The 24,199-nt window shown below is 34.6% G+C and overlaps 1 protein-coding gene across 3 annotated transcripts in view; it reads right to left on the reverse strand.

Annotated features, from left to right (window-relative positions):
* LOC130464089 (uncharacterized) overlaps window positions 1-24,199 on the reverse strand; it is a 42,272-nt gene that overhangs the window by 5,980 nt on the left and 12,093 nt on the right. Inside the window, exons 2-6 of one of the 3 annotated variants that reach the window (XM_056833491.1) lie at window positions 13,847-14,423; window positions 12,960-13,134; window positions 7,345-7,409; window positions 5,880-5,938; window positions 4,984-5,272 (exon numbers count right to left, since the gene is read on the reverse strand). In XM_056833491.1, coding sequence (XP_056689469.1) covers window position 7,409; window positions 12,960-13,134; window positions 13,847-14,423 — 753 coding nt within the window. In that variant the 3' untranslated portion in view covers window positions 4,984-5,272; window positions 5,880-5,938; window positions 7,345-7,408. Of the gene's footprint in view, window positions 1-4,983; window positions 5,273-5,879; window positions 5,939-7,344; window positions 7,410-12,959; window positions 13,135-13,846; window positions 14,424-24,199 lie in introns of those variants that run through there. The other 2 variants (XM_056833489.1, XM_056833490.1) reach the window with 2 other exon arrangements.

Consider the following 24,199-nt stretch of genomic DNA (forward strand, 5'->3'; position numbering starts at 1 on the left):
CATTCTAGTGGCTCCACGACCTTTCTCTTCTTTTCCTTTCCTTGGCTGAGGAACAAATTCATTGCTATTGTGCTGTGAAGAAACCATTGACCTGAGAAAAACAAGTGACATTTAATATTAGTACACAAAAAAGGTTATTGCAAAAAATTGAATCATTCAACCAAAATAGATATGACATAACGGGAAAAAAGTTCAGAAACTATACAAAACATTATGTTTCATAAAATTTTAAAAGACAGGCAGAATATATGCTATATATCAAACTATTTTTGGATACTTAAACAGAAAATGAATATTAAAGTTCTGTATAGTTACCATCTCAAAGTTTTCTTTTCTTTTGTTTGGTTGTAGAAGATGGTTCTGAATTATCTACCCATATCCCCTCTGTATGATCATCGCGTATATAGAACTCATTTTCGATGGCATGATCATTGGCTTCAGTATTGAGAGGGCCTAACGGGCACAAGAAAGAAGCATCCTCCATATCATCTATTTCATTATTCTGAAAGGGATGTCGTTTATTTGTTGATAAAACAAAAGACCATCTATTATTAGCCGGGTCAGTAGCATAAAAAATTTGCTTTGCCTGACTTGCCAATATGAATAGATCATCTTTACTACCGGTTTTGTTAAGGTCAACAAGTGTAAACCCATGTCTTTTCTCGAATCGAACACCACTATTGTTATCAACCCATCTACAACAAAATATAGGAAGTCTAAAAGCACTATAACCCAGTTCCCATATATGGTAAATCACCCCATAATAAGACATTTATGCATATATTGGATTTTTGTCTTTTGCACTGGAGATATGCATAGCTTGTGCTACAATAGTCACCCCGCTATTTTGATTTGTAATCTCATTGTCTCTATCCTTTGTGCAAAAGGTATAACCATTAATTTGATAGCCAGAATATGATAATACATCCCTAAGAGGACCTCGAGACAACCATTTCAATCTATCAGAAATGTTCGATGGTGACTTAGCTAGCTCATCCGCAACTTGAACTTCCAACCATTCAATGAAGGTGGAATTATGTTTATCGATGATCCATTTCTCAGACTTACCTCGATAGTTGCTCCTCAAGATATCCATGTGTTTCACCACGTATGAATCAACCTCAGGACTATTGTGTAAAACATACAAGTGTGCCTGATTCAACATTTCATGAGATGTAGTTAACACTTTGGATCCCATAATCCCTTTCCCTTCCACCCCTCCTGAATGTCTAGACTTTGGAATCCCTACAGCTTCAAGAGAAGAAAGATAGTGACTACAATGTTCAATGGCCTCTTCAAGTATGTAGCGCTCAGCAATGCAACCTTCTGGTCGACTTCCATTCATAACATAATCCTTCAAAATCTTCATGTATCTCTCAACAGGGTACATGTACCTTAAATAAGCAGGTCCACAAAGTTGGATTTCTCTAACCAAATGGACAGTTAAATGGACCATTATGTCAAAAAAGGAAGGCGGAAAATACATCTCCAGTTGACATAAAGTAACAATAATGCCACTTTGCAAGCTAGTCAACTTCGAAGGGTCAATCTCTTTGCTACATATCTCACTGAAGAAAATGCAAAGTTTGGTGATAGCATCTCGAACATGATCCGGTAAAATGGAGCGAATAGCTACTGGTAACAGATGCTCCATGAGAATGTGATAGTCATGAGATTTCATACCTATCAACTTTAGGTCTTTCATGGAGACAAGATTTTTAATGTTAGATGAATATCCCTCAGGAATCTTAATTCCATGTAACGACTCGCAAAGCACCTTTTTCTCTTTCCTACTAAGAGTGTAGCATGCCGGAGGGAGATACCATTATTCCATTTTAGTTTGAAAGGTTAGGATCGATATCAATAAAAATAAAAAATAAAAAGTGTAATTCTAATAAAAAGTGAAACCGTCATTTGTGAAAAAAATTATCAAAATTCACACGGGCTCTATTATGTTCGGCCTATTTTTTCTTAAAAAAGTTTGTCTGGACTACATTTCTTATCCTAAAGACCTAATTGTTCTCTAATTTGGTATATATATTAGGGTTCTTTTTTTAAAAAAAAAATTCCTGAATTTGTTTTTATGGGATCAGATCTGATGTATTTGTGTATTTCCCGATGAGGCGATGATGCATTTCGAAATTTGAATTCGAATATAGTAATTAAATGTAAACTACTGAGATTTTCTTATAATTTTTCCTGGGTTTCCTTATTTTTTAGGGTTTATAGTGCATTTTCTTTTTCTATTTTTGTTTAAAGTTAAGTACGTTATCAATAAGATTTATTAGCTTATTTTTTGTATTTTTTATTGCTTCTTAATTTTCAGATGCAGAAATTGAAGGCTATATTTTTAAGTCTTGAGCTCAAAAAGGTATTAACTAATTTATTTAATTTGTCACTTCTGTTTTTGGACGAAAGTTGGGAATGTATGTGTTAATTTCATCTGGTTTTTTTGTTGCAGCTTTAGTACTATGTTGAACTAGTCATATCTAGCTGGATTTTTTGACATTATTTGCAACTAAGCTTGCTTGTTTAACCCTAGCTTCCCATTGTAATTGGGTTGATTCAGTAGCTTTGTTTACGTGTAGTTTGAGTTATATCTAATACACTGGAAAAATAGTGTTTAATCTTATAACTAATGAATACCTTATAGGTCCAAAAAAATGAACACCTTATAGAGTCGCAAGATTCAAGATATAATTGACAAAAACCCGGAACTAACACTTTGCGGGCATCTAGCAAATGATAAAATGGAATCATGTGTTTCTTCACAAAAGTAGATATCATGTGTTTCTTACTAATAATGTATACCCTCATTTCTTTTCATTCACTACTTTATTTATGGTCATCATGTATCTCATCCATTGTTATTTAGGTATGTATTATTTCTTCAATTTAGGTATATTAGAATATAAACATTGTTAAAGTACATCCCTTTTCTAAAGTAGTTGAATCTAGAATATAATTCAAACACAGTAAAACTATAAGGCCATGCCAGAAACTGTCATCTGATGGAATAACACATTATAAGTCCTATAAGGCTATAACCACATAGTAAAAATCCCCCCCCCCCCAACCAAAAGAACCCCCAAAGGACAATATGCACAGTTTCTCTCTTCTCCCTTAGCTGAGGCATCATTCATTCAACTTTCTTTGAAACTTCTACAACTCTCAACAATAAAATATTCAAATGAAGAATATTGTCGGAAAATCCTAATAAATGCATAAAAAATAAAATATCTACTTACAACAGCTTTATCATTTATCAGCATCAAAAGTTTCAAGTAATCCACATTTTTCTGGAATAATTTTTACAAATTCTAACGTTCCAAACACACAACACATGTGGAAATGCAATTATATTTTAGAATATCCTATAATCATCATCCTAATCCCGACATCTCAAAAACCCTCATAAAATCCAACCTTTCCGATCATCAACAAAAATAAAATTTATGCACTGCTTTTTTTACATTTGCAATTCAGGAAAAAACAGGGTTTTTTTTTCATAATCCCTGTGACTGTCATCTGATGGAATAACACATTATAAGTCCTATAAGGCTATAACCACATAGTAAACCCCCCCCCCCCAAACCAAACAAACCCCCAAAGGACAATATGCACAGTTTCTCTCTTCTCCCTTAGCTGAGGCATCATGGTTGCTATTGTAAACTTCTCATCAAGTTTTAGTCCCTGAATTCTCCCTCAATTGCGCACTGGCAGGATCAGGTAAACAAGAAAGAAACCCGGAGGGTTTATCATTGTGATTTCGCTGCAACCCGGAACTATTGTCCTAATTATAATGTTAATTTCTTATCTGCAAAATAATTCCTAGACGCTCTTTAAGTATCAACAATAAAAATCGTATAAAACCCTAAGATCAATATAACAGAAATCTGAATAATTTAGAAACGCAATAATGAAATCACATAATACTCACAACCTACATATACAAATTTAGAGGATCAAAACCCCCCAAAACACATAATTAAACCCATTGTAATTGGATTGAAATCGTATTACCCACAAAAATCAAATTAAGATAGTTAATTACCTATAACCGCACACATAAAACGCAAAATTAAGAACAATCTTAAACATAAATTAGCAAAATTCCTTAATTATATAGAGTATACCTTGAATCACGATTATTCACTCTCGAAAAATTCTTCGGAAGAGCGCCGCCGTGGGTTTCTCCGTGAGAAGGCAAATCGCCTGCGTGCCGCCGTTCTCGCCGCTCCGGTGGTGATGGATTGTGATTTGAGAGTTTTGACAGTAGAAGGGTTTAGCAGAGCAACGTGAAGCGAGGGAAGAGAAAACTCTAGGCGGTTCTTTCCTTTTTTTTTGAGCTGTTTAATTTTTAATAATTTTTTCGTATATTATTTGATAGCGTTTTTGTTGGAGGCGCTGTAGTATTATATGTTTATGACAGCGTACAGTGGGTAAGCACTGTAGTATTAGGTACTTATGACAGCGCTTCAAGAATACGCGCTATCATATACTATATTCGACGTCTTTGACAGCGTAAAGGTCAAAAGCGCTGTTAAACACTACTACAAAAATTGGCAAAGAGACCCTTTCAAATATGCCAAAGAGACCTTCTCTGGACAGGTCTCTATCTCACAGGTCTCTTTGATAAAGAGACCCCCTCATTAGAGGGGATCTCTTATTAAGAAAGAAAAGACTCTTTATTAGAGAAAGGGGGTCTGTTTTCCTAGTGACTCAAAAAATAATTTAATAGCGGAAGAGACCCACCATTAGAGAAATGAGGTCTCTTTGATAAATAGAGGAGACCCATTGTTAAAGAAATGGGGTCTCTTTGTTAAAAAATTCAGACCCAATATTGAAGACAGGGGGTCTCTTTGACATTTTAACATTTTTTTATTATGAAAAAGGAGAGACCTATTATTATAGATGACGGGTCTCTTTTCAGCTATATTTTAAATAAAAAAAAAACTGTAGCATAAACACCAAAAGAAAAACGTCAAAAACAAAATTATCATAATATTTAGTATCATATACAATGCTTAACAACAAAAATTTAGAACTAAATACATATGCAATTAAGTTTTGCTGGAACATTAAATGGCATTAAGCCATTTCATACTACCACCTATATTTTTCCTAAGTTGTGTCTTTATGCTTTTTGAAAGATCACCCAAAGCATGATTCTAACGTAACATGCTCCAACATTCGTATCTAATCCACAATCACGCCCTTGAATTCATCAATATTAGTTTGCGGAGTAGGCACCGGGAGCTCGAAGAAATAACTACAAGACAACTAAAGCAAGTGAGAGAGAGTCCAAGGATCACAACTTTACAAGTCATAAACATAAAGCATAAGATCACTAATTCACAAGCCAAAGTTGTGAAGAACAACATGAAGAAACTCCAGTTAAAAAAGCAGAACAAGACAAGCTGATAAGCACGAGATTGTAGAACTATTTTCGTGATTTAGTGAATGACATAAATATATTAGCATTACTACCATTTATTACCACCTACTGTATAAGCCGCTAAAGAGTTGAAGAATGCATCAACTCTTCACATTCGTAACTGGCATTAGCATAAAATAAATATTAACATACTATATGGGGATGGTATCCGCATCAAGACTTAAGATAGCTATAAGCCTATAAGGTAATTGTTGCCCATGCTTTATGTAACCAATTTCACTCAATCTTACGATTAAGGGCTTAGGACAGTTCATCAACATCATACCAAAGGTTAATTGAAAACTACAAGCCCCGTTTGGACGTATTGAACTGCTTTCATAAACTATGGAACATCATTCAGTAGTAACTAACATTTATGGGATACGCCATATATCTAAAAGGAAAAATCCCAGCCAGAATTTCAAAAGCTATAAGCACTTACAGATAGCAAATAGAATCACTCCTCGCGCAATCAAGACAGTAGGCATGCTCGCATGGACTCTGCAAAAACAAAAGTTTATAGTTGTTATTAAACAAATGAATTCCACGACAGAACATATTAGTAATCAGGAATATAGGTATTGTCTTGCATGGTCCAATAATAACCAGAAATGGCATTTAATCAAACTCCTACTATGTGCCCCCTTTCACATTGCACCTGATCCAAGTCTTCTGACAATTTGGTCATCCAACCAGGGTGTTTAACCTAATTTTAAAATATTTCTCAAGGATGCACATAAATTGTAATTTGACTACGGATCAACTCATACACTTTCTACGCCTTGACAATCATAACTTCTTAGAGGACCTCTAATATACAACAGATGCTCACTTCCTGATTCATGGTTTAGAGTTATGTTGATCACACTCCAGTTACAAAGCCACCACCTCCCCCACCAAAAAAAAATCTAGTGAAACTTCTCTAATTGGTTTACTTTCTAGATCTGAGAACTAAAGGCAACATCATCTTTCAACCCAAGCAACCCACGCAACCCACAACATCACTAGGAGAAACAATGGTCCAGTCAAAAAAGGCAAACGAATAAGGACTAGAAGTACTTCTGTTACACGGATCTAAGACTACACAAGCTCAGCGAATCAACCGCTTACCATGCATAGTGACACAACCAGGTATCCTGAGCTGAATTCTCATAGTGATAGACCTAAAAGATAAACATTTACTTCAACTAACCTAATATCTCGTGGAAGGGGTTGTTTTATATGCAAGACTCTCACAACAGAAATTCAAACATACACTTTTTTTATCCTATGATGGTGTTAAACTCAATTTTTGAAGGATAGATCCTTATTTATCTTTGTTAAGCTATTCAAATAAGAACTTTACTCTTACCTAAACGGAAACCTGCATAGACAAAATACCAACCGTCGATGCCTCAAAATAAAACAATATGTTATCTGGTCAAATTAAATTTTGACAGAATTATGAAAGGCAAGAAACAAAGACTTGAGGTTCCAAAGAATCAGCAAAACTACTTTGCACATGAAAGAAATTAAGCGAGAAATAAAAGGTTCACTCTACTTAGTTCTCAACAACCACACAGTGCTTGATATCAAATATGATGAATATTTGTGAGATGTAGGTAGATCCCTCTTTTTGGAGCAACATGTTCGACAAAAAAAAAAGGACTCAATAGCCTAGTTCTGCCCATGATTATCTTAATTAAAATGTCTTATCTCAAGTTCACAAGACAATATATGCACAAGAAGTTGCTTATAGACTATACATTAGTTACGACGTCGAATTTGCCCTCCTCGAAGATCTTTCCGAGTAAGTTCCGCCATATATACCAGAATTTAAGACATACAACAATATGACAATATGTTACTAAGTTTACCAAGTTTAAAAAAGGCTCAAAGTTGAGAATGTTAGCAGAAGTTTTGCTTACGGCACAATCTGCAATGACCATAGGAAAACCCAACATCATCTATCCAGGTCGAGCAACCAAGCACTCTAATCATCAGGAAATTAGAAAATCAAGTTAACAACTTAAATAAGCTAGAGTTAATTTCTACAGACAACCAGTTTAGATGGTTAGTGAAGATAGACTAGTGTCATGTCAACTTGATATGTCAAAAGTTACAATCACAACCTATCATATCTATTCAGATAATCAAAGCACCTTCTAAAGAACATCTATAATATCAATATCATTCACGAAATAAATCAAGGGTAAGATTTAATTTTCAAGACTCATGATAAAACCTCAACCCCCCTGCATAATAATTTACAGTTTTCAAATGATTTAGAGGAAGAGAAACAAGACCTGTAGTACCAAATTTGTTAGAAAAATCTAATATTCAAAAAATTCACAGAAATCATACAAATTTGTGGAAGAAATATTTCCAAAGTGCAGGGTAATTTTCACAGAAAAACTTTGCAATTACTCAAACATTTAACTAAAAGTACAACACCAAATCCAAAAAACGAAATTCAATTAAAAGTAAAACACCAAATCACCAAAACAACTGAAAATGTAAAGAGAGATAAACAGATTTACAGATTCGTTACCAAAAATTTCTTAAACTTTTCTTTTAGCTTGCGATTCATCCCTTGTTCTGTTAGCTTTTATTTGAGCTATTCGACTTGACTCCCCATACAAAACCTCCAACGCTGATACATCTTTCAATGACGACATTGGCATTTGAAACAATTGAAGCTCAAAAACAGAAATTCAAATTTCGGAAATTAGGGTTTGTTATTCAACTCCGATGTGCTGAAGAAATTGGTGAGCTGTAGAAAGATATATTTGTGGGTTTTTGATTGAGGGAAAAGGGATGCGAATTTGGGAATGATAGAATTCATTGCGAATTTGATTAGATCTAAAAATGGGGGAGGGGGCTTGGTTTTCGCTGGTACAAGGAAGGAAGGAAGATTTAGGGGTTTTGATTCCAAGTTCTGTCTTGCGTATTAATTTTAATTGAATTAGGAACAGACCCGTTACAGAGATAACGGGTCTCTTCTTTTTCCCTCAGTGGACCCCCCCGACACCAAAGACCTCTCATCAATGTCAACGGGTCTCTTTTTTATCTTTCATTGTCTAGTAAGTGGGTCTATGTTAATATAAGAGACCTGTTATTTGTTATATGAGGTCCTTTTAATCAAAGAGACCCGTTAACTACTCTAAGGGATCTGTTTTTAGAGATCTCTTTGGACATTTTTGTAGTAGTGAAAATAACGCTGTTAAATGATATTTCTGTAGTAGTGTAACATGTTCTTTTCAAGTTGTAATATTCTTTTTCATAACTTGATTTTTGTTGTCTCACTCTACGTAATTTGTTCATAGAATGTCTTTTTAAATCTATAGAGAGTTCTTTTTTATACATGTAATAATAACAATAATTATTATTATTATAATATTGTTTTTTAATAAATCCATGTGTAACTAAAATATTAACATACTCCCTCCGTCCCAGATTAGTTGTTACACTTTTCTTTTTCGTCCGTCCCAGATTAGTTGTTAAACTTTTAAAATAGGAATGACCCCACAATTATTATATTGTCTCTCTCTTCCCACTAAATTGTTTTTTATCCCCACACCCTCTCTCATTCAATTAAAAAAATACCCCACTAACTACTATCACGTCTACTTTTTCAATAAAATAACAATTGATAACCAAACAACCACTTATCACCTAAAACTGTGTGCAAAGGTAAGTGTAACAACTAATCTGGGACAGAGGGAGTATATATTAGCGTTTAAAAAGAATAAATATACGTTTTAAATGAACATAAATCTCTCTTTAAGTCTAACATAATTAAAGTTTTTTAATTAAATTAGAACATACATTCAAATTAAAAGAATAAATTATACTAATAGAACAAACACAACGTTTAAGAAGAACACATATCTCATTTTAACTCTTAACACAATTATCGTATTTTTTTTAAAAGAATAAATTATAGTTTAAAACGAACAAAGATCTGATTTTAAGTCTAAAATCATTAGTAAATTTAAAAATTAAATAAATAAATTAGAACACAATTTTAATTAAAAGAAAAAATTACCTTTTTAAATAACATCGTTCTGGTTTATGTCTAACATCATTTACGCCCTTAAATCTTCTTTCTTTAAATGAGTATACAGTTTTAAAAACAACACAGACCCGATTTTAAGTCCAACAAAATTAAATTAACGTCGTTTCAACTTCTTTTCTTAATTAGAACACATGATGCAAAAGAGCATATATATGGTTTTACGTCCAACTAAATTGTGGTTTGTTCTTTTTTAGTACTAGGGTCTGTTCTATTGGACTTATTATGACTAAACTTATGTTATTTGAACTCTAAACTTAACTGAACTTATCTGACTTATTTTATCTGAAAAAAACTTATTTTGTCTGAAGTAAACTTATTTGTGTGTGAGAATGTCTGGAAAAAAAAACTTATTTTTGCAGAACTAATTATATAATCTGAACTTATCTAAACTTAACTGAACTTATCTAAACTTATTTTTCCTGAAATAAGTCAAAATAAGTCGAACAGAACAGAGCCTTAGTTACTTTATTTTTCAAGTGTTTTGTTCTTTTTTCTTTTAAGTTTGTTGTTGTTGTTTTTTTTGTTTTTTTTTTTTATTCTTTTCTCCTTTTTTTAATATGTTTCTTTTGTTTTATAACGAGGGAGAAAAACGTTGAATTTGCATTTTAAAAATAACTTCTCTGTTTTGCGGTTTTTTGTTCATTTTTCGTTTTGTTCTTTTGTTTTATAAGGAGAGAGAAAATCATGTTTTGTTATTTTTTAATATTAGTTACTTTTTTCAAGTGTTTTGTTCTTTTTCTTTTAAGTTTGTTGTTTTTCTTTTAATTTTTAAATTTATTTTAATTTTTTATCATTTTCTTCTTTTTGTTTTATAAGCAGAAAGAAAACTGTTACTTATGTTCCTTTTTTAAATAAGTTTTTTTTATTATTTTTAAATTATTAACTTTTTTATAATGTTATCGATAGTTGATCTTTTTATTGTTCTTTTGCATTTTTTTACATGATGTTCTTTTTTGAAAAAAAAATTGTTCTTTTATTTGTTTATCAGGAGAGAATATGGTATATCTTCAATGATCTTTCATTTTGTGTCTTTTGTTCTTTATTTATAGTGTTTTTTTTAATATTATTGCAATATGTGCAATGTTCTTTTCGTTTCTTGATTATGTTCTTTATGTTCAGATTATTATGTTCTTTTATGGTTTTTTCGTTTTGTTATTATGTTTTTTAATTTTGATCCAAGTGCACCATGCTTTTGGTGAAGGCCCGTGCACCATATGCGCATTACTTTGTTTGTTTTTTTTCTTGAATTTGGTAAATAGTTAAATCATAGTTTTGATGTAAAAAAACAAGCAAATTTGAAGAGTCAAGGTACAAAATTCGAACTTGTTGATATTTTTGATCTCAGGCATATTCTTACTAGTATTGATGAGAATCTTGAGGCTGCTGAGTTTGATAAGTAGATTCGTGAGATTGAGCTTGGACGTGATGGCAGAATTAAGTACGAGGATTTCATTGCTAGGATTATTGCCAAATAAGGTCTATTTCTTCTACTAGGTATTTTATTTAGGCAAATTTGCAAAAAATAACCTTTTATAACCCGAATTTTGCGAAAAAAACCTTTTTAAAAAAAATTGCGAAAAAAGAGCTAAAAGTAAAAAATAATTGCGAAAGACAACCCAAATCCATTTTATGACATTGACTTCACAATTCCGTCCTTTGACTCGCCATGTGCAGGGCACATGTTATAATTTTTTCCTATTTGCACTCATTTCCCTCCAACATCCACCATTATTCCAACTCTCTTAATAATTATCTATCCATCCCTCTCTTGCAATTTCCTCTCCCATCATTATTCCTTTTATAGTTTATTCGAAGTTAGAATTAAGATGACGAAAAGCAGAGAGCGGAGGCATTAACCCTGGAAGCGGAAGACGAGAGCATTGGAGCACGCGAAGCAAAGGGGAAGACTCCCATGATGGAAGCTCAGTTGATAGGAAAAGGTGTTGGACATTCGAGCGAAGGTGGGGCTGGGGTACGTTAAGAGAGGACCAACTTAGTGTTATTGATTTTGTGGTTAGGTTCTTGGCTCTTGCTCCGACTCTTGCTGCTACTATTATTATGGGAACTACTAATCAAACTCTGCCCTTCTTCACCCAATTTTCCACCCAAAATCGATTCAATTCATACATTTGGGGAAAAAACCCTTAACTTTCCTACATTAAAGTTTCACAAAATTAATTAATCAAACTTACCCAATTGTAGATGTAGATAGTCGAGAATGATTGAATTGAGAAAAAATCAACCATGGACCAACAATTTCTGCGAATTTCTTTGAGCAGGAAGAGAGGAAATTGATTTTGGGGGAAGAAGAACAAAGAGAAGAAGGAAAGTCAATGATTTTTTTGGGGGGTTATTTTTGCTCCTTTTGGCTTTTTAGAGGAAAATTTTTGGAGGGAAAAGAGGTGAACTTAGCAAAACCGGCGAGTCAATATAATGGCCGAAAATGTGAATCAGCGCCAGAAAATGAGTTATGGTCGTCTCTTACATTTTTTATTTTTTTTATTTTAAGGTCTTCACAAAAAAAAAAGTTTAAATGTTTGTTTCTCGCAAAAGTCGAGTTATAAAATGTTATTTTAATTTGACAAATTTTCCTTTCATTTTCTATGTTTTTTTTGTTCAAATTTGGTTTTTGATCGAATTCAGTCAATACATTATGATTATTCATTTATTCTTTTCACATCTCAAGATCTTTTTATAGTAATGTGATGTGTTTATGTGTGGTTGTAGGAGAAAAACTCAAGTGATCTTTAATGTGAAGAACTCAATCAAGACCATGTCTCAAATATTCAACAAAGAAAGAATACAATTTCAGATCTGGAAATTTAGGAGGTTTTTTTTTTAGAATTTTCAGTTATTATGAGATTTTTAGATGTAGGTTTTTGTTAAAAAATTCCGATGCAAATTGATTTAATTTTAATGATACGCAAGTTTCACTTTTGTGTTTGATTATAATATTTGGTTGATTTGAAATTCAAAATAATGTGCATATGCATACTGAAATTGAAACATGTTAGCGGTTAAAGTTTCAATGTTTTTTACTTAAAGTTATCCACCCGCTTTTCCTAATTACCTACCGATTACGTGGTTGGTAAAATTACTGACTGCTCAACAATGGGTAAATTACCAACTGCTTAAGAGTTCGGTAACTTCCTAAGTCGTTTATGTCTTTCTGTCCGGTAAACTTTACAGACTGCTTTTATTCTTTTTCTCCAACGGTAAACTTTACCTGAAGTCGATATTTGTCCAAATACCGTCCCTGCGTACATCGCCCACCATTTGCCGATCGTTAACGGTCGGTAAATTGTATGCCAACTGTTTTAGGAATTTTACTGATCGTTTTAGGTAGACGGCAATTACCCGTTTTCTTGTAGTGAATACTACTTTCATTTTGGAATAATGGTTAGACTTTATTTTTCAGAAAGAAAACTAAAATAAAAAGGGATTAAAAAGAGAAGCGCAACATACCACTTATGGCCACCAACGTTAAATTCCGGGGATTCAAATTCGTGGCATTCAGCATCTTTAATCGATTTTTTCAAATTTGTTAATGATTGAATTTCGAAAATAAACTGATCAGGCTTTGAAGGTCGGCAATATCTAAGTATATTTTCGTATTCTTCCGTTCTGAACGAGTACCGCCCTGCAACAACCGGCATCTTAATTAATTGGCCAATAAATAAGTTGTTAACCATTGAGCCACAACACATTATATGCTATTATTGTATAAAGAATACTAATGAATATATGTAATAAAAAAGAATTGATAAATAACATTTTCAAATAAGAATAATATTAATGTTATTAATGTAGGAATCCGGGGCATCATCCGGACCTAAAAACTAGTTGAAAATTAAATGGTGTCATCATAATATTTCAGTGGGCAGTAAATTAGTAACCCTTTTCATAGTTAACACATTTAAGGGTTATTGGGTTTATGAAATTCTGGTACGAGCCAAAGGGGATAATATATACTTAGGATATTTTGATAATTATAGGCTACTTTTGAAGTTTCATGTTTTTGTGTTTACTATCTTATAAAATGTTATTTATATTTATCAACTTAATTTTATGAATTGTTTTAAATTCACTACCTCCTAACGACTTGTATCAAAATTTTGGCACGTGTGAATCTTGTTTAACTAACTTCTTCAATTTAAAACATAAAGAAAGAGGAGAAAAATTAAAGAAGTTGGTTATGTAGAGCTCACATGGATGAAAATTTGTATGAAATTCGTTAAAAAGTGGTGAATACGAAACTTTTCATAAAATTAAGGCGATTAATACAAATGTGAAACTTTAAAGGTGGTAAATATGAAAATAATCTAATACTTTCATAGAACAAGAGAATATACCTTTCTGTGGGGGTGGCGGTGGTGGACCTGGTGGTGGGGGTGGGAGTGACGGTGAAGTTTGACCATTATCTAGTTTACGTTGTAGCATATCTTTCTCCACTAGCGCACCTTGCAGTTTCTTCTCTGCTTCAACTCGCAAAGTCTGAAGTCTCATATTATCTTCTCGCAAACCTTGCAGCTTATTTTCATTCTCATCTCGCAAAGCTTGCAACTTGTTATTCTCATCTGTCAAACCCTGTATTTTTTCCCTGTTCTCTTCTCGCAAACTCTGCAGCTTCTTATTCTCAACTCGGAAATCCTGTAGCTTTTCCTCATTCTTATGTAGCAAATCCTGCAACTTTTTCTCATTCTCATTCACACCTCGCAAACCCTGTAGCTTCTCATTCTCTTCTTGCAAACTATGCAACCTTTTGTCATTCTCATCTTGCAAATCTTGTAGCTTCTTCTTATTCTCAACTCGTAAACTTCGTATCTTTGTCTCGTAGTTTTTTTCAAGTTTACTAATATTGTTATCTATCATGACCTGGCTTGTTTGAATATTGTGGCGGTTCCAGCTCAATGTGTACAAAGGCTTCACCTGTTGGAAAATATCAGAATAAAAAATATCCGTATGAGTCGGCTAAGGAAAATCCCCAAATATTTACCTATAATGCCCGACAAATAGAGCGAAGATGAATAAAACACCACCCTCCAATGCTTAATATTAAATCAAGCATATCATAAATTGACGGACAAAATAATAATTTAATAGAATTTATATGCATTTCTACACCAAAAGTTAGAAGAAGAAAAATGACATTTTTAGATTTGAACTATTATAGTACCCGTGTGATGCACGATTTATAATCTAAATATAAATTTATATTAAAATTTGGTACACAATATCATTAAAATAGTGCTTATAGATATTCTCCTAATTAAAACAATGACAGATACTTATTTATTAAAAAAAAAATTAAAACAAACAATGGTACATGGACAAAATTATTTTCATCCCCATTCACAACCCCTTGTCAAACATTAAGTTATCTCATTCATCCTTCTTTTCGGTAGTCATATCCACTTAACACTCGCCTCATTTAATTACCTCATCATTTTGATCACTTCTTCACGCGTACCCACCCCTCCAATCCCCGTCTCAAGAGGCCGGTACGAAATAAAATTCAACCACGCTCCATCACCCACCCATAGATTCAATTTTATTTTATTTTTTTTGGTAAAAGAGGTTTGAACGGTAAACTTATGTTCTGGCGTCTTTGATAATTCAGTTGCCTGATTCGATTAATCGAGTAAATAAATAAGCATTATAATATGTAAATTAGTAGCAAAAAAATTGTTGATATGTTCATAATCAATTAGATGAAATATAAGTGATGCACGCGGGTCCAGTCTAAACTCCATTCTCGCTCCGTTACCCGCGGAGGATACATTTTTAACACCATCACCTACCAAACTTTCCTTCATTCCCGCCCACTAGGAGAGGATGCCCGGGGGATCTCACAAAAAATCAGCCCCACTGACAACCTGACATCCCTAGATTTGATAAATAAGACACTGTCTTTACCTAACTTTTGAATATGATGACATAACTTTATTATTAAAATTAATTGTATCAACTATAATAATATTGATAAAATATTTAAAAGCGACAATCATAATTAAGATTAATTGGGCGAGTGTTCTAAGTACAAGAAATTTAAACTCGCCCCATCGCCAAAATGAGTACATGTTATCCTTATACCCTCTCGATCACCAGCATCGAACCTATATTTATTAGTCAATATTAGTCAATCATCCACGTTTATCTTCGTCGTAATCCTTATCTAAAATCCAAATTCGCCCCATCATAAAGTGCGATGCGCGGTCTATATATCAAAATGTTAATTTGGCACGAAGTTTTATATATACGTTACGGAGTAAATGATATTTCAATCTCTTACATTAACATATAAAAATATTTTTGTTGTTGCAAACACAATAAGGAAACTTATGGTTTTAGAAATAGTTGATTACGATATATTAGTCAAATGTTTCAATCAACATGCCCTTGATACTTCAATAATATTCTGTATGAGGTAATAAATTATTATTTGTGATTCGTGTAAAAATATTACTATAATGAGAACGTGAAAAAAATATTTTTGAATTAAAAATAAAGTATAGGCTAGCCCGTCATAAAAAAGTATATGGCCAGGGGCCTCATTTTTTTAGTTAACATGGAGCCTAAAATATGTTCCAGACAACCTTGTTAAATATGTTAAATCAAGAGTTAACGTTTTTATACATATCCGTATTTGTTATATATACGACACAAATTTTTAAACAGTTGATAGTATTATAAAAATTAAATTTATAGTACAACTATTATAAAATTTTCTATACTCCGTAAAATTATATTTTACAATGTAAAAATGTATTACCCACCAAATGATCAAAGGCAAAGAAACAAATAATATAAAAATTAAACGAAAAAATTAATGAAATTGTTTCCCATTTAAAAGATTCCAGAACTACAAAATGAAATGATAAGGAGAAAACTAAAAATTCGAGATAGATAAGATACAAAGTAATTAAACAATTTATCTTTAGCTTGTTTTATACAACCTTGTTAAATACTACTCCCTCCGTTCCTAAATAAGTGTCACATTTGGGCTCCGGCACGGTAATTAATAAAATTATAAAGTGTGTAAGAGTTAAGGATTGGGAATGTTTATTTTGGGGAAAGGATTAAGTAGATAATTGTTTAATTGAATAAAGTACAAATAAAAGTGGATGTGGGGATTGAAAAGTGGAAAAGTGTAGAATGTGTAAGTAAAAGTAATCATGATTTATAGAAAAGTGGGAAAAATGTATGGAAAAGTGTGAAAAGTGTATGAAAAAGTGGGAAAAGTATATGTTCAAAAATAGAAATGTGACACTTATAAGGGAACGCCAAAAAAGGAAATGTGACACTTATTTAGGAACGGAGGGAGTACTTCGTATAATTAAAGAAAATATAAATATTCATTATATCCGCATTCAATATATGATAAAATTTTAAATAACAAGTTTATAATACAAACAATTAGTCATTAGTAAATTTAAGTTAATTAATTTAGGATATGCTAAAAGATGTTAAAATACTTTTATTTATGTTTTAGACAAATAATTATCATATGGTTGTGAATATTGTGATATTGGAGTATATTCGGTATAATTCTTTTAGTCAATTATCTTGATGTATTGAGTATATTCAAAGCATGTTAAATTAGTACTTAGTAGTATATTTAAATTAAAATATTTATGGCTATCAATATAAATGTATCTATTATTTTTTACTAAAACAGACATCATGAATGACACATGTCACTTCCTGGTAAAAAAATCCCCGCCAAAACCCTTTTTCCTAAATTTTTTTTTTCTTCTATCATTTTCTATAAATGGTTTATAGATGGAGAAAGTATTGGATAACATAATAGGACAATAATAGATATCCCATAATAATAATTTGTTCAAAATTATTTTGGAAATATTTTAGTCAAATTGGTATATATCAATAATGAAAAATATATTTACTCATTATTTAGATCAAATTTGCATATTAAGCATATGAAATATGTAAACGTGGTAGGAAAATTTCATATTAGATGATTCAATCAATATGTACGTTCAAGATTTATTAATTATACATTAGCTTTAGGGGAGAAATATTTTATACGGGGTAAACAATATGGCTGGTCATATAATAATTTAGAATATCTATGTGTGCACGGGATATATATAATCTAGTTTCATGTTATAATCCATTATTATATACGTAATTTGAAGGTTTTACGTAAAGTTTTTATGAAGTATCTTAATTATTTTATTGTAGGAAGCTTGCCAGATTTACACCTAGAGTCTTGACAAATGTATAATTTATTGAGCGTTCAAAATCTTATCTTTAACATTTACCACTTTAAAAAAAAAACTTCATGATTATAGTTAAGATGTTTAAATTTCACTCCTGTATGCACTAATCTATATATTACACCTATTAAAACTTAATATTTTCGAGAAGTGTGTCAAATATAAGGTTTTGAACATTATATCTTAATGTTAAATGTGTGTATAAATATCTCAAATTTATTGTTAACTGGTGAGAATCAGTTATATTTGTTAACTGACAATTTATTTTATATACGAAGTACTATGTACTCCCTCTGTTCCATAATGTTCCTCATGTTTACTATTTATATGGTCAAAGTTTAAAAACTTTGACCGTAATTATTAGTATGATTAAGAATATAAATGTTAACTTGTGGGATACCATTGGATTCGTTTCAATATAAATTTTCTAAATTTCAATTTTTTTATAAATTTTATTAATACGAAATTATAATTATTAACGGTCAAAGTAGTGCATTGGAGACCGCGCAAAATGGAAAAGTGAGGAACATTATGGAACGGAGGGAGTATGTTAAACCTAGAATAACAGTCAAATGCCGGTTAAAAGTTTAGGCCAAACATATAAATGGTAAACTCAGGGTTAGTGCATAAGCTAAATAGATTATACGATAGTTATTGTTAGAAGTGACTAATTTCTATGGTATATATTGGTTGTTATAAACCGTGTAAATTTCAAATACTTAACCTGACATATGCGTGTGAGGGGGTCGAAAAAGCACGAGGCGAATGCGTGACCTCGTCCCTCGTGGGTGTGACGTTTCTTTTTGTCAAATCAAGTGTAATTGGATTTCCTGTGAGTTTACACTCAATTGACTAGTAATATAGGAGTCACCATTCAGTTTTTAACGACAATGAGAAAAACTGACAAAACCCGGTTATCGTGACATAAAGGGAGTGCAATTATGTTTGACCACGACGACCATAGGTTCCCTTGTGATCCCTGGTGTGGAATCTCTCAACGTACACCCGCAGGGTAGAGATGGAGGGTTCGGGGGACTGTAACTACCGAGAGGAGTACTCGCTCGTCGATAACTCCAGAGGCAGGATATCCTTACTAGCTCAACATAAATAATTGAAGGGACATGCGTTAACTATTAAACTAATCTGAGTTGATTTTAACAATATGCAACACATAATACTAGATCGATAGCGATTATCTGACTTAGATTGCTTTAAGGGACCTAGCATGATAGTTCAATTTCCCAAGATATTATCTTTATTAGGCGTGGTAGGGCAATCAGATTTAATTAGTTTAACAGTTTATAAAAGGGCGAGGAAAGCGATTAAATCATGGAAAAGGGACACATTACGACGCACCCTTGAGAGGTGCGTCACGGTTCTCAGAAAACTAACCACTTTGACTTTGCTATTTCTCCTTTTATTTAACGAATCTCAAGTTACGGGCTTAATTCTTCAGCTACAAGGGACATGATACGTTCTGTTCGATTTTTGGATCGATTGCGATAGAACGCGGGATCAATTTCGCAGCGTGAGGCTTAGGCTTAGGGGTTGGAGTCAATACTCAGAATATGAATTGTGTGTTTTTCACGTCGAATTTGGGGCTATATTTATAGAAAAGAGTTCGTGGAAAGATAGAATTTTAGAGCTCTAATCCACGAAGAATTAGGAAAGAACACGTCCCAGGTAATTTCAGCGCCCAGGGCTGGGCGCCGAAGATTTCGGCGCCCAGAGCCGGGCGTTGAAAATAGGGTCTGGGCCGTTTTCTTTGTCAGATTTGGACTCTTAGAATCCGGAGTGTTTGAGACTTATTCGAGTCTTTTAGCGCGTATTAACTTTATGACGGAATACGTCTGGGCCCGTTACGAATTCTAGGCTCGTTAGGATTTTAATTAATACGTAACTCTTATTTTCGAATCATATTGGGAATAGGATTCCTCTTGTAATTTCTATCTCATTTAGGATTTATGTTGGAGTGCAACACCTAATTCTGACAGGTTTCTATCTTTTATGACTTGCCACTTTTAACAACTACCCATTACGGCAGTTACTATTTTTAGCAGGTTTCCATAAATAACAGGTCTCTATAAATAGCAGGTTTCGGGTGAAATGAAAAGGGTGATTGAGGTTCGTTATTTTATAGGAGATGCGTTGCCAAGTGGAGATTTATGTTCTCATCATCAAACCTTCCCTTTCGGGAATGGGGACAAAAGTAGGTGTCTACACTTAGCCCCCACTTTGAGTGAGTCTTGGAGTAAGACGATGGTCAAAGTATTAGACGGAGTGCGTCACACAAGCCATGGTGACCTGTTTTGCGAGGGTCTCACGAGCCTCCGAGTGATAACATTTGACTTAAGGGTCATCACTTGAAGTGTCGACATATCCTCACGTGTCATTGGGATTTATCAACGGATAGTATAGAAACTCCCTCACTTTGTCATTGGAAGTATCTAAAGATGCGTAGAAACTCCCTCACTTTGTCATTGGGAGTAGCTACAGATGTCTTCGAAATCAAAGCTATAAAGTGTAATTGGGCCTGGCCAAGCCCAATCACGAGGTAAAAATGTTTTTAAAGATTCAGGGTTAGCTAAACGAGAAAACCCCATTGTTTTTATGGGACGTAAAACGAAGGAAAATCCAGCACATCGTTCTTTTTTGGAAAAACGGAAAACCAATCCTTTAATTTTTTGAAAAAAGGAAAACTAGAAAAAGTTATCGCTGCAGCGACTAAGGACCTGCGCGGTTAGTGGCGCAGACCCCGCTGGCTAAAGATGGCGAGCCTGTCCGCTAAGGGTGGACACCCCGTCCGATAGAAGTGGACGAATCTGTTTTGAAATTTGAAAATAAGGACCTACGCGATTTGTGACGTAGACCCCACCGGCTGAAGATGGCGAACCTGTCCGCTAAGGGTGGACACCCCGTCCGATAGAAGTGGACGAATCTATTTTGAAATTTGTTTGTACTTTTTTGAAAATAAGGACCTACGCAGTTTGTGACGTAGACCCCTCCGGCTGAAGATGGCGAGCCTGTTTCATTTTTGTTTTTTGAAGATTCTATTTTTCGAAAACTGAGGACCTGCGCGGTTAGTGACGCAGACCCCGCCTGCTGAGGGTGGGCGACCCTGTCCGCTGAGGGTGGACGTCCCTGAATTCGTTTTTTTGATTTGGAACTTGCGCGGTTTGTGGCGCGATCTTGCCCGATTGAGGTGGGAAAGTCCCTATTTTTTTGTTCATCGTGATTTCTTTTGAGAATTTCTTTTATTCATTCTTGCAAGAGCGAATTCTTTCGAGGGATGCTGGGATTTAGTTGTAACCTGAATGTGGGTTGACAACGGGCTTAGACGGACCTTTGTCTTGTGGTTGTCTTCTTTTGTGGTTTCGAGCTAGTCTTTACGGCTCGATTTTTGCCACCGCTTGGTCTTTGATCAGAGGACCATGTATAAGTATCAACGACGACCTTTACTCTGAGGTCGGAATCCGTTTTTTTTTTCTTTTCAGATTATCCAAACATGGGACTGTGTATGGCGTAGTCCGGGAATATGATTTTGACTTCGCACACTCTTTGTTGGAGTATATTTTTTCGAGCCTCCAAGCATTCGGGCTTGATGGTCATCTCTTGCCAAGAGAGGTACGTATTTTATAACATCCTTTAATCATGTTTGGGGTCGTGCTCGTATGTGCGAGCGACCTTTATAGTGGTATGTTATTTTGGCGAAGTCGTAGAGTGTGACTTCGTTTTCCAGGCGACGAAGTTTATTCTTCAATAATATCAAGCTTAGCTTGGCCCAGATTAACCTTTTGACAAACAAACATTTTTCATTTTGAGAAACCAACGACTTAACAACATTTTTTGGTGTTTCGAAGAATGACCTTGATATTTATTTTGCTTATATTCGTTTTGAAAAGTGTACATATATATTCCTTGAGACGAGTCTAAGTTTCGACCAAGTCTTAAGATTCATTTTTACTATTTGGGTGCTAAAGGTGCTTTTGGGCTTGATCTTGATTGCAATAAGGCCTCGTGTCTACCGACACGGTTTTAAGTCCTTTCCTGTTCCGCGTTTTGTGAGATCCGGGCCTTGGGCTGCATTTTTAGCTCCCAAGGCCAGGCGTTAATCAATTCGGCGCCCAGCCGTGGGCGCTGAAAGTCTTTTCCTGGCGATTTTTGGTTTTCGGATTTCTTAACGCGTTTCCGAATGGGATCAGGATGTCACTTGATGTCTTCAGCTATATATAGGGGCTAGATACGTCCCTCTTTTCCATCACTCTCAATTTTCTTCTCTCTTGTAGTTGCTTAGCTTTTCAATTCCTCCTTGCTTTTGTCATGTCGATTCCTCCCTTCTCACTCCAACGAGCTGTTAGGCGTTGGCTAAGAGCCCTTACTCCTACAGAAAAGGCTTTGTTGAAAGAATACCACTTAGAGGCACTTTTAGGCTTACAACAAATCAATATTGATTATAACTTTCTGTATGCAGCCCTGAGCTTTTGGGATTCCGATCATCATGTTTTTGTCTTTTGGGGCAACGAAATATGTCCTTTGCCAGATGAATTTGCTGCGATCCTTGGTTATCCTACTAATGCTACTCCTGCCACCCCTGGCACTATTGAAGAGGGTAAAACAACCATGGGGGCTTTCCTAGGACTAGACGCTAACATGCTTGCTGAGTTTGTTGTAGGTGATGAGGTTAATTTGGCAAAGCTTGTAAAACATCACTTTAGGCCTAGTAAAAATATGACCGAACAGAAATTGAACATTCGAGCCCTTGGATTTTGTTTGTTGAATCATTATTTGCTGTCGAATAACAACGGTGAGTTCGGTGACATAAGGTTGATCCCCTTGATTAACCAGTTGGAAAGTTGCTATTCTATTATGTCGTTGGTTGTCGCCGAGACCTTGCTGAGTGCGGATGAGTTGAAGAAGAATGCTAAATCTGAATATTTTAAGGGGAGCCCCCTATTGCTGCAGGTAATCGATCTTTTCTTTGCGCACATATATGTTTTTTTTTTGCATATTTTATACTCGTTCTGCCTGGAGCTGAGTTTCAGCGCCTAGGGCTGGGCGTTAGAATTTTCGGCGCCTGGTCCTAGGCGTTGAAACTGCGCCCCAGGTCCCGTTTTTCTTATTTTTTTTATTTGATCATACCTGTTTTTTTGCAGATTTGGCTCATGGAACGACTTAGGCTTTTAGAAACTCATGTCGATCCTAAACATTATTGCCCTATAGCCTTGGGTAACCGAAAGTATTTGCACCGAGGCCAGGACGAGGCCGAGTGGGCTTCCTTTTTTATTCATGGTATCTGTTCTATTAAGTGGGTGGTACCGTGGTGGGGTTTGACTACTATGACGGGGGGTTCCGATGTGTCGGTTTATGTTTCTTTGTTGGGGCTATCTCGGCCCATTTATATCTTTCCCTACCGAGTCATGCGTCAATACGGCTTAAGGCAGACTATCCCCTTTTCTGATACGGTACCACCTAAAGTAGCGGCCTTTTCACAAGCACGGGTTCAAACATGGACTAAGTATTATGATGGTCTCCCGCGTTGGGCCGTGGCTACAAATGGCTTTGTGGGTCTTTCTGAAAACTACAAGTTGTTGATGAGTTCCGATGATAAATCTGTGAGGACCGAGGCTCGAAATGGGGAGCCGGCTGAGCTTTTAATACCTCGTATTCGGGTTAGATATGAGGGCCATGATTCTGCCAATCCTCGCACCCATGGTATTAAGACTGTGAAAGCTCGTCCTGATCGAAAGCGAAAGGAAGTTCCTCCCCGTTCCAGTTCTAGGCCTAAGAAGATGCCTAACATGAAGGGGCCTGCCGTTGCTAAAAGAAATGCAAGCTCTCGCGGAGATCGTCGCCGGAACAATGTATGGGTTAGGAAGGCTCAGCCGCCAGTAGAAACAGTGACTAATCCAGTTGATGTCGATAATCCTTCCCCCACCATTGTCTGTGCCCTTGAGGCTGAGCGGGCTATAGTTGTTCAAACTGAGAATGTTTCTGAAGCCTTGGCATCTTTGGAAGTTAGTGTCCAGGAGCCGGTTCTTATGGAGATTGATATAGGGGCAGCGCAGAAAACTGTGGGGGTGGACCCTGCGAACATTGCCCTCTACAAGACTTTATTTGATGATCCGGAAGAACTAGAGTAGTGTAGTTCTTGCTAGGGTGTAGGTGCCCTTTATTTATTTCAGCTGTGTTTGTTTTTTCCTTCTTAGCACTTTTGTTTTTCGTTCTTATCATTTTTCTATAAAGGCGTATTTTATTTTTACTTTCTTTTTTGCTTCTCCCTTTTTTTTATTTATTTTTATTTTTATATATATGTCTAACACTTTTGCACAATGTATATATGTTTTTTACTTGATTGGACCGAATCCATAAATAGGATTGCCTACGTATCTTTGTTAAATATTTTTTAACTTAGAATCAGGTCGCGCCTAGTTCTGGCTAGAATAAATTCTAGGATGTCGAATTTTA

Source organism: Spinacia oleracea, chromosome 6 (assembly GCF_020520425.1).
Source record: "Spinacia oleracea cultivar Varoflay chromosome 6, BTI_SOV_V1, whole genome shotgun sequence".
NCBI classification, from domain to species: domain Eukaryota; kingdom Viridiplantae; phylum Streptophyta; class Magnoliopsida; order Caryophyllales; family Amaranthaceae; genus Spinacia; species Spinacia oleracea.